At 38.3% G+C, this 14725-nt stretch overlaps 1 protein-coding gene across 1 annotated transcript in view; it reads right to left on the minus strand.

Moving 5' to 3' along the window:
• rdx.S (radixin S homeolog) overlaps positions 1-14725 on the minus strand; it is a 53180-nt gene that overhangs the window by 13800 nt on the left and 24655 nt on the right. The window contains exons 3-9 of the mRNA XM_018250335.2: positions 13045-13128; positions 12653-12748; positions 10422-10696; positions 6967-7050; positions 5612-5758; positions 3268-3364; positions 923-1086 (exon numbers count right to left, since the gene is read on the minus strand). Coding sequence (XP_018105824.1) covers positions 923-1086; positions 3268-3364; positions 5612-5758; positions 6967-7050; positions 10422-10696; positions 12653-12748; positions 13045-13128 — 947 coding nt within the window. The remainder of the gene's footprint in view (positions 1-922; positions 1087-3267; positions 3365-5611; positions 5759-6966; positions 7051-10421; positions 10697-12652; positions 12749-13044; positions 13129-14725) is intronic.

Raw genomic sequence — 14725 nt, forward strand, 5'->3', positions numbered from 1 at the left:
TGTAGTAATTATCTGTATTAATTAATAAACTTGTATGTGTACTGTATATTTTGAGTGGGTCCCTAAGCTCAGTAAGTGACAGCAGCACAGAGCATGTGCAGTGAATCAGCAGAAAAGAAGATGGGGAGCTACTGGGGCATCTTTGGAGACACAGATCTTTACTGCTAAAGGGCTGTGGTTGCCTTGCGCTGGTACAGAAGCCCAAAACACAATGTACAACATTTCTAGCTACTTCTTTAGTTAAGCATTAGTTCTCCTTTAATGCAGCAGCAGCACTAGTGCATATGTAAAATACAAGTAAATATTTGTACGCAGTATATTGTATTTTGGTCAGGGTAAAATGCACCACTACCAAATAGTGATCAGCACACAACATGACTTGTTACCAAGGCAGACTAGATCTGTACTATATAATCTATTGTAATCTGCTCACCCATCGGCATGAAAGATCCACACAGTCCCCATTATGAATCATTGTGCAGAGTTTGTGTTATACTCTCTCCGGAATATAAATCTTTATATAAAGGAAGTAGAACTTAAAGGAACTGATCCAGAACATACCAAATTTCTTGCATATGGGACATCCTGTGAGATAGTTATTATCTCATACAGACACTGAGCTAATAGCTCCACCCCAGATAATTAAGACAGGACTCTGATCACTATGCCCCTCCTTCACCAAAACAGGCAACAAGGCAGAGAGAAGAGGGTCACAGGATTCCATATGACACAGCAGGAATTAATTCACAATTGTTGTGTTTTATCTCTCCATAAACCAAATTATAAAAGCATGTCTAAGGAAAAACAATTGATACATGGTTATACTTAATAACAGGTGCTATAGGTAACCTTTGAATAAAAGTTTACTATTGAGTGAGAGAAAAGGGGCAACATGAGAGAAGCTGAAGGAGTATGGCACTACCTCTCCAGCTGCTTTTGATGCTTTTCTTCTCTAGCCTGAGCCTTCATCTGCTGCACTTCAATTGTGTCAGGTTTCCTTCTCCTCATATAGAGCTCGTGGTTTCCCATGCACAGAGCCAGGATGCGTTTGTTGATTCTCAAACGGGGTGCATAAAACACAAAGTCCTGAAGGAAACAGAAGAAACATTTAGGTGGCCCATAATCATCAAATCATTTTGCAGCTGTAAAGGGGAAGTTGCCTCTCAGATTAAATCAAAGTAGATCAACTAAGAGCTTCTCCTAAAGCCCTTATGCTTTTGACTTAAAAGATAAGTAAAACTTTAAAATAAGTGAATGAACAATTGATGAGAGTGCTATTCTAAAGACTTTTGTCATTTACATTCATCATTATTTTCTTTTTATTCCTAGATATTAAGGGATACATGTGTGTAATGTACCAATATAAATTAATTTTGTTACAACAGCGCCACCTGCTGGTCAGTTCCCTCCATTCTGACCACCAAGTAGTCAAGGAAGTTGTCAGGAGAAAGAACGAGGCTGCTCTGATGTTCTTCTGCTTAGGAAAACAATTAGAAACATTTCTCACATTTTTCCTAAGCAGAAGAACATCAGAGCAGCCTCGTTCTTTCTCCTGACAACTTCCTTGACTACTTGGTGGTCAGACTGGTGGGAAACTGACCAACAGGTGGTGCTGTTGTAACAAAATTCATTCATATTAACAGTACATGCATCCCTTAATATCTTGGAATAAAAAGAAAATAAATAATGAATATAAATTACAAAAGTTCCTAGAACAGCACTCTCATCAATTTTACATTCACTTATCTTATTCGTCCTTTAATTTCCCCATTTTCGAAAAGATCGAAAAGGGACTAAACTGCACATTATAAAGGTTTGTGTTTTACAGATGTCATTTTGGCACACTAGTGTGCTGTAATGTCACGCCTGGTCATTAAAAGCATTCTGAACTGGAATTAGATTTTGCATGATTTAATACCCAGATCAAGTGCTAGAGCAGTGTAAAGTAGGGATTTTATCTGACAACCAAGTCTGCAGGTTATAAATTGTGTCTGGAGACATTGCCAAGTTGATGTAACTAATTGTGTGCCCGGGTGGCCTTGTGCATTACTTCTCTTTACACATACAGGTATGGGATCCGTTATCTGGAAACCCATTAACCAGAAATCTCTGAATTACGGAAATATATCCATTTTATCCAAATAACTAGGGATGCACCGAATCCACTATTTTGGATTCGGCCGAACCCCCGAATCCTTCACAAAAGATTCGGCCGAATACCGAACCGAATCCTAATTTGCATATGTAAATTAGGGGTGGGAAGGGGAAAACATTTTTTACTTCCTTGTTTTGTGACAAAACGTCACGCAATTTCCCTCCCGCCCCTAATTTACATATGCAAATTAGGATTCGGTTCGGCCAGGCAGAAGGATTCGGCCGAATCCGAATCCTGCTGAAAAAGGCCGAATCCTGAACCGAATCCTGGATTCGGTGCATCCCTACAAATAACCCAAATTTTTAAAAATTATTTTCTTTTTCTCTGTAAAAATAAAACTGTCCCATGTACTTGATCCAAACTAAGATATAATTAATATTTATAGGAAACAAAACCAATATTTGATCTCTGAAAGATTGCCATAATATAATCTTGCCATAATATGATACTTTCTTTAAAGGAGAACTAAACCCTAAAAAGGAGTAGGGCTAAAAACGCAATGTTTTATATACTGAACTAAAGTTTCCAGCCTAAAGTTTGAGCTTGTCAATAGCAGCAATGATCCAGGACTTCAAACTTGTCACAGGGGGTCACCATCTTGGAAAGTGTCTGTGACACTCACATGCTCAGTGGGCTCTGAGCAGCTGTTGAGAAGCTAAGCTTAGGGCTCGTCACTAATTATCCAGCAGAAAATGAGCTTCCCCTGTAATATAAGCTGATGCTACAGGGCTGATTATTAAATTCTGATGCTAATTGCACTGGTGTCTGTGCTGCCATGTAGTAATTATCTGTATTAATTACTAATCAGCCTTTTATTGTGACATTTCTATTCTATGTGTATTGTATATTGTGAGTGGGTCCCTAAGCTCAGTAAGTGACAGCAGCACAGAGCATGTGCAGTGAATCAGCAGAAAAGAAGATGGGGAGCTACTGGGGCATCTTTGGAGACACAGATCTTTACTGCTAAAGGACTGTGGTTGCCTTGGGCTGGTACAGAAGCACAAAACATCAAGTAGAACATTTCTAGCTACTTCTTTAGTTTAACTTTCCTTGTTGTTTAAGGTGCAGTAATATTGTAGCAGCAGCAATAATACATGAGAAACAGATCTTACCGGAGCCTTTTTGTCGATCGGCTTTATAACAAACTTTTTGTCATTAAATGAAATGTTTCTGATTTCACTCCAGGGAAATCCAATTTTAGGAGTCAACCTTAAAGGGGAAAAAAAATTACAAAGAGGCACCAGAGCATTTGGGAAGTTGCCAATAAAATTGCAGGGTGCACAGATCCAAGTAAATTGCACATTCCTGGACTAACATTTTTCCATAATAACAGTCTTTGTGAATTATAAATACATCTTAGCAAACATATATCCAAGGCCTTAATTTACAAGCCACAGCAGAAATACCAAACCCAGTGTGTGTTTATTTTCATAACAAAAATATGTTTCAAAATACTTTGGGCCAAATTACCAGAGAGAAACAGTTTTGTTTATAGTGCGAATGAGGCTTATAGTGCATGTAACTTATTCCCCCAACTTTTAATAAATCTGTGCCAATGTAGATTAAGATCTACGCGCACTCGGATAGCAAAGCCTTTTGTCACTCAATTAAAGGGGTTGTTCACCTTCCAAACACTTTATTCAGTTCAGTTGTTTTCAGATTGTTCCCCAGAAATAATGACTTTTTTCAATTACTTTCCATTAATTATTTTTTTTATGTTTTTCCAAAATCTAAGTTTAAAGTTAAATGTTCGTGTCTCTGGTGTTTGAGTCTGGCAGCTCAGTAATTCAGATGCAGACTAAACTGTTATCATTTAGTTGATCCATTTCTCAGCAGTATCTGTGGAATATTAGCAACTATTGTATCAATTCTAACAGCTGCCTGTAATGAAAACCAGAGATTCTGCTCAGCAGGGACAAAGATAAGAAATGTATCAATTTAGAAGTTTACAGGGTCGGCGACCCCCCCCTCCCAGGGCTGCTTCAGAAGGTGAAAAAATCATGCTTTACACATAATATTAGAATGTCATAGCAGAGGGCTCCAAACAGGCAGTTGATGCTACCAAAAAAGTGCTGTGTGTACTGCTGTGCTGCACTCATAGGGGCACATTTACTTAGCTCGAGTGAAGGATTCGAATGAAAAGAAATTCGAATTTCGAAGTGGTTTTTTTTAGCTACTTCGACCTTCGAATCGAACTAAAAATCATTCGACTATTCAATAGCCGAACTACTGTCTCTTTAAAAAAAAAACTTCGACCCCCTACTTCACCACCTAAAAAATACCGAGCATCAATGTCAGCCTATGGGGAAGGTCCCCATAGGCTTTCCAAGGTTTTTTTGATCGAAGGAATTTCGTTCGATTGATGGATTAAAATCATCCGAATCGTTTGATCGAACGATTATTCCTTCGATCGTTCGATCGAACGAATAGCGGTAAATCCTTTGATTTCAAATATTTAACTTCGATAGTCGAATATCGAGGGTTAATTAACCCTCGATATTCGACCCTTAGTAAATGTGCCCCTTATGTTATTAAAGAAAGACGCACAAAAATATTTGATGACAATTGTTTTAGGACTATGGCATGAGTTGTGGCTTGAGGACCAATGCCTATGGAAGAACACTCACAAATACCAAAACAAAAACAATAATACCTTTCAAAGGTTCTGTAAAATATGTAAGGAGGCGAAAGGCTATGCTAAAGGATATACTGCTCATTTGCCTAAAAAATGTAGATATCTTTTTCAGGGAACTATAACCTAATAACCAGACTGCTGTTACATTGTCCCTAAAGGCTTGTGTCACGTGTAGGAGTTTTGTCTGTTCATTCTTTTAATACAGAGCATCGTGGGTTAACAAAACAAGCTTAAAGGGGAACTATCGCGAAAATGAAAAATGTAATAAAGCTTCGTCACACTGAAATAAGAAACTTTCTAAATACAATCAATTAAATATTCTGCATAGTTTCTGAAATAATCAATCTGTTTCTCCTCATTCTGTCTTCATGCAGCAGTTGGGTGTCAGATGAATGATTCAATATATCTTATGGGGGTGGTCCTTTTCTAGCACATGAATTAGAGCTCACTCAAATAACTGATTCCAGTACAAACAAAATCTAACAAAATAACTGCCTTTTGCACAAATCCTGCATGTAGAGAGACATGATGTCTGGTGATTTTAATAGAGTGAGCTCTAATACATCTTCTAGGCAAAAGGAGCCCCCTATAAGATATATTGTATCTGTCAATGAATATCTGACACCCAACTGCTGCATGAAGAAAGAATGAAAAGAAACAGATGCTGAGAGAGGAATAGTGAAGATAAACGGTACCGAATTTTTAATTGACTATTATATGATTTTATTTCAGTATGCTGTATCTTATATTAAATTTAAATTTTTGCAATAATTCCCCTTTAAATGATGTTCTATGACTGCAAAAAAAATTCCTATACTTACTTGTCATCGTGCTCATAAATATTTAGACCTAAAGCATCAACACCCAGCCAGAGCTCCGTTCCCTTTTTGTTTTTGATTTCAAAGTAATTCACACCGTACATCTCCAGATCCTGAGCAATCTTCAAATATTCCATCATAGAGTCTTCCCTGTGAATATACAATTGGCACCAAAAAAAAAAATCTATGTGACATATGCGAAAACATATGGATTAAAATTGTCTGAGCACAAACCTTCATAACACAGGTTTAGGCTTTTTAACAGACAAAACGGCATAACATTTTTAAATACAGTGGAACCTCAATTTTACATCCCTTGATTTTAAGTTTTCCCTCATTTTACATTGTTGTTTTGTGGCCCCACCAATATATTATGCATAATACATTTCCCTTATTTTACATTTTCCTGGATTTGGCACCATTTTTTTCTGGTCCCCTGAAAAACGTAAAATGGGGGTTCTATTGTAGTAGTCATTCCAGCATAGAATGCAACCGCATAAATAAATAAGGATAAATAAGGAGATTCATAGAAATCACTGTAAGGGTGCATTGATGCCTTAGAGATAAAAAAAAAAAAAAAAACTATAAAACTAGATATATTAAACTATATATTGAAACTTTCAATTTAAAGGGATTCTGTCCTGACTTTAATGATGAAGTTTTTATTTCTAAATGACACTGTTTACACTGCAAATAATTCACTCTACAATATTTGTCATTCCTGAACCAGCAAGTGTATTTTTTTAGTTGTAATATTGGTGTGTAGGTGCATCTCAGGTCATTTTGCCTGGACATGTGATTTCAGAAAGATCCAGCACTTTAGGATGGAACTGCTTTCTGGCAGGCTGTTGTTTCTCCTAATCAATGTAACTGAATGTGTCTCAGTGGGACCTGGATTTTACTATTGAGTGCTGTTTTTAGATCTACCAGGCAGCTGTTATCTTGTGTTAAGGGGCTGCTATCTAGTTCCCTTCCAATTGTTCTGTTGTTTGGCTGCTGGTGGGGGGGGGAGGGAGGGGGTGATATCACTCCAACTTGCAGTACAGCAGTAAAGAGTGACTGAAGTTTATCAGAGCACAAGTCACATGACTGGGGGCACCAGGGAAACTGACAATATGTCTAGCCCCATGTCAAATTTCAAAATTAAATATAAAAAATCTGTTTGCTCTTTTGAGAAACTGGTTTTAGTGCAACATTCTGCTGGAGCAGCACTATTAACTGATGTGTTTTGAAAAAAAAAAATTCCCACGACAGACCATCAGTTTATAGAGAGAACACAGGATTGTGCCTAAAGGTTAAATACTCTAAGCAGTCCCTGAGTTTCGGCATATAGAATTACTCAGCTGGATGTGCCGTACCTTAACATGCTTCTGTGTTCCTCGTGCCAAGTCTGTATCCTTTCTTCCCATTGTTCTTTCGTCAGTTTATGCTGTTCCAGAACGCTAAACAAAAATAATATCATGTGAGCTGCCATATCATAACAACAATAAAGAGAGGACATAACTGATCTAAAGTTCAGTGCAAGGTCAGCGCAAACATGCTGTACAATGACAAACCCAAATGCCTCATAGATCAGTGTAATGATTGTTCCAGTGTCACTGGGGTAAAATATACTGCTCTGTATTAGCATTTGAATTCACCATTAAAGGAGAGAACTAAATCTTAACTAAAGAAGTAGATATAAATTTTGTACATTATGTTTTGTACTTCTGTACCTGCCCAAGGCAATCATAGCCCTTTAGCAGTAAAGATCTGTGTCTCCAAAGATGCCCCAGTAGCTCCCCATCTTCTTTTCTGCTGATTCACTGCACATGCTCTGTGCTGCTGTCACTTACAGAGCTTAGGGACCCACTCACAATATAAAGTACACATAGAATAGAAATGTCACAATATAAGGCTGATTAGTAATTAATACAGATAATTACTACATGGCAGCACAGAAACCAGTGCAATTAGCATCAGAATTTAATAATCAGTTCTGTAGCATCAGCTTATATTACAGGGGAAGCTCATTTTCTGATGGATAATTAGTGACGAGCCCTAAGCTTAGCTTCTCAACAGCTGCTCAGAGCCCACTGAGCATGTGAGTGTCACAGACACTTTCCAAGATGGTGACCCCCTGTGACAAGTTTGAAGTCCTGGATCATTGCTGCTATTGACAAGCTGAAACTTTAGGCAGGAGCAATAAGTTCAGTATATAAACATGGCATTTTTAGTCATATTAATTTTTAAGGTTTTGTTCTCCTTTAACAGAAGCAATCCAGTCTGCCGACAAGTTCATTTATCCTTAGTGGTTATCATAATTCACTAACAGTAAATATACCAGTGCAGATATAACGAGGACCATCTTTTTAATGTTTCTAAGGTCCGTGATCTCAATCGTGTGATTTTTTTTTCAAAATGAGAGCACCCAGCTGTTGTAATAAGCAATGCCATGGGCACCAAATTATCCATTTGGACAAAGAGGCTGTTTATAACCTACCTGTTTACAACACTACCTGTCCAGTGTGTGCCCTAAAGCAATGATAGCAATATTTACATTTACTACAGAATCTTATTTCCTAGCAGACCACGCAGGCTTTCTGGTGTAAGTATGCTGGGAGTTGTAGTCCAAAACAGAATGTGATATGACTAGCCAGCTGTGAGGCCACGTCTAGCCTGATCACATCCCGCAATGAAGTCCGCAAAAAGCAGATCCTGGGAATCCACACTATTGATCAGCAACAGTTATATCATGGATCCTACCAATAGATTTGTGATATTTCTTGTGCCCTGGTGCAACCATAGTTTGTTTTCCATATCCTAAAGACAACACTTATTAGCTTACAGACCCTTAAAGGAGAAGGAAAGCTACCGAAGCAGTTTATTGCCATTAGATAAACCACAATAGTGCAAGCTATAATGCTATATTTATTCTGCAGAATACTTTACCAAACTCTCTGTTTGTTTAGGATAGCAGCTGCAGTATTAGCTTGATGTGACATCACTTCCTGCCTGAGTCTCTCGATGCTCACTCATAGCTCTGGGCTCAGATTACAGCAGGGAGGTGAAGAGAGAGGAGCAAACTGAGCATGCTCAAGCCCTAGCCCTGGAGGTTTAAGCTGAAAACAGGAAGTCTGATACAGAAGCCCATGTGTACACAATAGAAGGAAATAAATGTGGTGTTTCTTTTGACAGAGGACTCAGAGCTGCATTACTTTGAGGGTTTACTGGTGTATTTATACACATAGGCATACTTAATTTTAGCCTTTCCTTCTCTTTTAAAATGGGTAACTTCATATATCAGCGTTCACTTCACACTGTATGGCAAGCTACAATATTCTTACTAAAGTCTCATCAATTGTTTTGGTCTTTGGTTATCGGGTAACCATGGCATTTTGCCCCACCTAAAAAAACACATTTGCCCCCTGCTGCCCCCCCTTGTTATCAGAAGCAACCACGTGAAAAGGCTAGCACTTGATTCTTCCCTGTAAAAGGTCTCATACGAGTCTCTAAACAGTAATTACTGAATGATCAATTAATTGTAGCTTTTTCACACCCAAAGCAAGCGGGCAGGAGGAATAGTAAATTTGAATTCAAAATTATTTTTTTTTGATGTCAAAATTCACACATTCAATCTTAAACCTCCAATGCGAATGCAAATTCCAATGAGATTTATCACACTGACCATGCCTACCTGACATTTAAGTTTTTTTCGGAGGGAAAACTCGATTCGAATGCGATTCAAATTTTTGGGAATATTCGATCGAATATTAGGCACTCATTTTTTTCTTAAAGGACAATTCAAGCCTTAATAAAAAAAAACCTCCCCCCTATCCTGGGAAGACACCCCTCCTTCCTCCCCCCCAGCCTACCTGCCCCCCCCCTGGGCAAATGCCCCTAATTTTTTACTCACCCCTCTGTGCAGATTCTAGCCTCTGAGTTCACGGCAGCCATCTTCTTTCTTCGATCTTTTTCAGAAGTTTCGACGCATGCGTAGTTGGAGTAAATTTCCAGTCCCAGATCACTGTGCATGCTCTGAAAGTCACGAAAATTTCAGGAAATGTTTCTGAAATTTTCGTGACTTTCTGTGCCGAAAATGCTGTCAATACTCGAAGATTACAGCAGAAGAAGAAGATGGCTGCCGTAGACCCCGCATTAATAAAGTATGGGCACTCCTGATTTAGACCTTGTAAGGATAACCAGTGTGAGGAATCATAAGGGGAAAAACTGTAAAGCAAACAAAATATAGGGCAAATATAGTCTGGCACATTTATGAAAGCAAACTAGTTTAAAAGCCGTCCTTTCAAATCTGCACTGGTGACCTTAAGCCATTGTCTGAAAACTGAAATAGACCACAGCATTTAACTTCTCAAAGTAGGACAAGAGTTGATGCATTTCCTTTTAGTCATTTGTGCAGGTTGGAATCAATATAAAGAAGAATAATGGGCCATTCCAAACAAATAAGTAAGTGGGCAGCAGTCTTTTTTTCATTGTACAGGTATGGGATCTGTTATCCGGAAACTCATTATCCAGAAACCTCTATTATGGAAAGGCGGTCTGGTCCTTTTCCAAATAATCCAAATTTTTTTACAATTATTTAATGTTTCTCTTTGATAATAAAACAGTACCTTGTACTTGATCCAAATTAAGATATAATTAATCATTATTGGAAGCAAAACCAGCCTATTAGCTTTATTTCATGTTTAAATGATGATCTAGTAGACTTTAAGCTATGATCATCCAAATTACAGAAAGATCTGTTATCCGAAAAACCTCAGGTCATTCTGGATAAAAGGTCTAATACCTGTACTAATATTTCCTTATCACTTACCGCTGTGGAAGTAGTCTGTCATTGGCCAGGTACCCAGGTTTATGGATCTCTTTGCTGTAGTCTCCATATTTTGCTTGAACAGCATAGGAAGCGAGCAAGACGGCGGTTTCAGGAGGACAGTAAATCTCATCATTTAATAAGGCTTCTTTAACTTGCAGAAAGAAAAGTCTCTGGGTGATATCTTGAATTAACTCTTCGGACACGTCCTCAGGGAAAAACTTTGCTCTGAACTTAAACTGAAGAGGGTTTTCTTTTCGAACGTCTTGCTGTGTTACCTGAAACCAAATAAATACAAGTACATATCAGCCTGTGGATATTTATACTTGCACTGTCTATAATACTGATCTTTGACAAGTTAAAAGTGGAAGTTCATCTTTAATAAAATGTTTTGGATGGAACTTTTTTAAAAAGGCAGAATACCACCTGTTCGAACATATTTTTTGCCTATTGTACTCAAAATGAGGACGGGCTTCCAGAGTCACTAACAAAACTAAAGACTTGCAGTAGAGTCCTGCAGCGGGTCGGGTACCCGCGGGTTGCCCACAAAAACCTGCGGTACTCTGCGTGTTGCGGGTAAAAGTTCCGGGTGAAGGTATAGACACGGGTCGGCGTTTGAGGGTTTTTTACTCCTTTTTTCTGATCACACCTACGTCCGATGATGTCACTTCCGGTTTACAATGACAGCACTTCCTGACTCTTGATGGTCAGCGGGTACGGGTTGCGGATAAGGTACTTGTGGGTCGGGTAGTGGGTCCAAGCGGGTAAGAATGCGGGTTGCGGATTGCTGGTATGGGTTCAGGTTCCAAAAAATGGACCCGCGCAGGACTAACTTGCAGTCTAAATTTTTTTTGCACCTGGGTCATTATTTGTTATTGCTGATCTGTCTGTAATTTAAAAAAAACTCTGTAGACCCTTCTGGTAAAAAAAAAAAATATATACAAAGTTTATGCATCAAATACACTATTTTCGCGAAAGATTCGGCCAAATACCAAACTGAATCATAATTTGCATATGCAAATTAGGGGTGGGAAAACATGGTTTACTTCCTTGTCATGCAATTTGCCTCCCCGCCCCTTATTTGCATATGCAAGTTAGGATTCGGTTCGGCCGGGCAGAAGAAGGCTGAAAAAGGATGAATCCCGAACCGAATCCTGGATTCGGTCGGTGCATCCCTAGTTTATGTGCATGTGCCTAGCTGGGCGACTTTTGCAGACGGGCCATGACACAGGCGCGCAAATTTGCATTTTAAACCAGTGTTCATATGGTATATAAATCCTCCTGAAGTGCTGAACCACTAGAATTCCCTTTGGCAAAAACTTGTGCCGAAACATTGGGCTGATCTCAATTTGCCCAAAAGGAATCCGCTTTCTGGTATCTAATCTTTATTGATGGGTGTTATTTATGTCACATTCTGCATTTTTTAGGACTGTTATATGTCTTATCATTTTGTAACAAATTGTATTGACTAAATTTGCTAGTAACTTAACATTTATTTGCAAAAAGCATATCACCTTTGTGTATTTCTACTTAGTGGGTGCAGCATTTTTTCAAATTATAGTATCCATAAATATATGGTTTATTTGGAATATAAAAATGCATTTTCCCCATGCTTTCCCCACTCCCTCCTGTATTCTGACAACATAGTCACAACTTACCTGACCCACTTCCGAATCCCTAACGTTCTGCCCTGCCACCCTTCCCCCTTACATTTGCACTGTTTTATTTTCACTGTATAAAAACCAGATGTACTGCCAAACAGAGCCACAATGTATGCTGTCAATCCACATAGGGGCTACCAAACGGCCAATCACAGCACTTTATTTGGCACCCAAGAACATATTTCATGCTAGTGTTGCTCCCCAACTCCTTTTACTTCCGAATGTTGAGCATGGGTTCAAAAGGTTGGGGATCCCTGCTCTACACCAATCAATCCATTCTTATATTATTTTCTACCTTCCCTTTCATCACCTCCTCATTCCATTTCTTTCACCATACAATCTACATTTTGTTTAGCCTTCTAGCAGATAATTAATTCTTCAGACTATAATCAAGAACACATTTATTCAGCAAGCTTGCTTTGGCAAACATGTGTGCCTGCAAACTGCACGTCTGAAAATAAATGCATTAAATCTAATGTCCCTAATGAAAATACGCCTAATAAAGAATATCAAAGAGCACTGCAGAAAGAACAAAGGAAAAGACAATGAAAGGGAGAGAAAAACACAACAAACCTTTTTGTTGAGCTTCAGCCATGTAGAGTAACCCTTGCTATCCACGTACTGAAGCCCAAAGAACCACACTTCACGCAGACCGACTGTTTTTACCACCTAAAACACAAGAAAAAGACGAATTACATTTACATTTTCCCTCTACATTGAGACAGAGGTCATACTTCGCTTTTACTATAAACAAAAAAGACAACTTTCTACTAATACTAAACACATTTTTCATATTAAGCTTACATTTAAACCTATCTTTTAAATCGCAATATTCTTTTACAAACAGATCAGCAAAACAGTTCCTGGAAAAAAATCTGCTTAAAAACTAAAAAATGGTTTTATATATATATATAAAAAAAAAAAACTAAAATGATGTACCAGTGCAAACAATGGAACAATTTTACCTGGTCGAAGAGTTGTTTGCCTGTTGTATTTGGCTGGATGGCAAATTCCAGCTCGGCGTCCATAGTGATCACCCGTACATTGATCTACACAGATAAGGAGGGAGAAAAAAAGTATTTGGTTAAAAAAAAAAATCCTTATATGGGATAAATTATTGAGTTAACTTAAGAAAAATTAAACGATTATGCTTCGCCATTCACCACTGCAAATGTTATCATGTAAAATGTACTGTTTGTATATAACTTGCTTTTTTGTATGTGTTGCTGCATGATTAACTGCCTGAATTGCAAAAGCCTAAGAAATTGTAATGGGCGAATCTGACCAGTTTCGCTTCGACTAAAATTTACGAAACAGCGAACATTCGCCAAAATGCATTAAAGTCTATGGGCGTCCATTTTTTTTTGTGTCATGCGGCGCATCAACTATTTTTTTCATCCATTGAATTCCATGGGCATAATTTTTGAGTCAAAACATGGTGGAAAATTTCACTCATCAAACCTTCGAAGCTGGTTTAAAAAAGAAGAACTGTTTTATTTTATGTCATCTCACCCGGGGACTATTTAAAGGTAGCGACTATTAATAATTCAGGTAAAATCGTGTGTGTGTGCCACTAAGCATAAAAATAAATTCAAGTGATACCTCCCAGCTAGTTTAAACCCAAGGTTTATGCTTCACTGACGATTATACTCAAAAAAGGAACGTGGATTAACTCTAAATGCTGGGCTCATATTAAGCTCAAAAAAGTAAACATTGAAAAGCTATCCACTTGTGAAAAATTGCTGATCTTTTGAAAGTAAAAGAAAGACAGACGATATGCCAAAGCATTTTATTTAAAAAAAAAACATAATAATCCTCACTACAGTGGTAGATTATAAAAACTTTATAAATACACTCCACAGCCTTAACTGGAATAATGGCTTCAGATGGCCATAGATAAAAAGATTAAGCCGCACAAATCGAAGGTTTGTTTTATTTTCGGATTGCGTTCGCATAATCCCGAAATTTTTCGTACCATGGAGATCAGTTGTTTAGTCCATTGGACAGGTTAGAAGATTTCTGTCGTTGAATGATCTGATGATATCAATGGGTGACTGTCACTACTATTTGTTGGACATCATTTTCCTACAATTGCAGTCATGGGCAATCCATCATCTGATTCGTTATTTCACTACTGAATGGTTAGTGGAAGGTCGGGAGAATTACGACGTACAATCGTTGACGGTTACAAGGCTAACATCTGCCCGTCTATGGCCAGCTTTAGAGGACTACTCTGTAGCGTAAGCCTCTTTGCCATATATTCTTGTGGTTTACAAGGGCTGAGACAGGGTGTGTGCTGCAGGGGGCTCAGCCCTGGTTCCATTCTGTCTGTTGTATTGTGAAGGGTCTAAAGAAGCAAATCTTTGCCTAAATTCTAGCTACGTTTTAGCTATGAAGAAAAACTGGCAAAATTGGGGATGTTCCCGCTGGAGAAGAGGCATTTAAAGTAATTGTTCAGCGTAAAAAAAAAAAAAATGCAATGTATAACGTTTGGAGTGACTGGATGTGTAACATAATAGCCAGAATACTACTTCCTGCTTTTCAGCTCTCTTGGTTTCCACTGGGCAGTAACCAATCAGTGACTTGATGGGGGGCCACATGCGTTGCTTTTGAATCTGAGCTGAATGCTGAGGATCAATTGCAAAC

This window comes from Xenopus laevis, chromosome 2S (genome assembly GCF_017654675.1).
Source record: "Xenopus laevis strain J_2021 chromosome 2S, Xenopus_laevis_v10.1, whole genome shotgun sequence".
Classification (NCBI taxonomy): Eukaryota; Metazoa; Chordata; class Amphibia; order Anura; family Pipidae; genus Xenopus; species Xenopus laevis.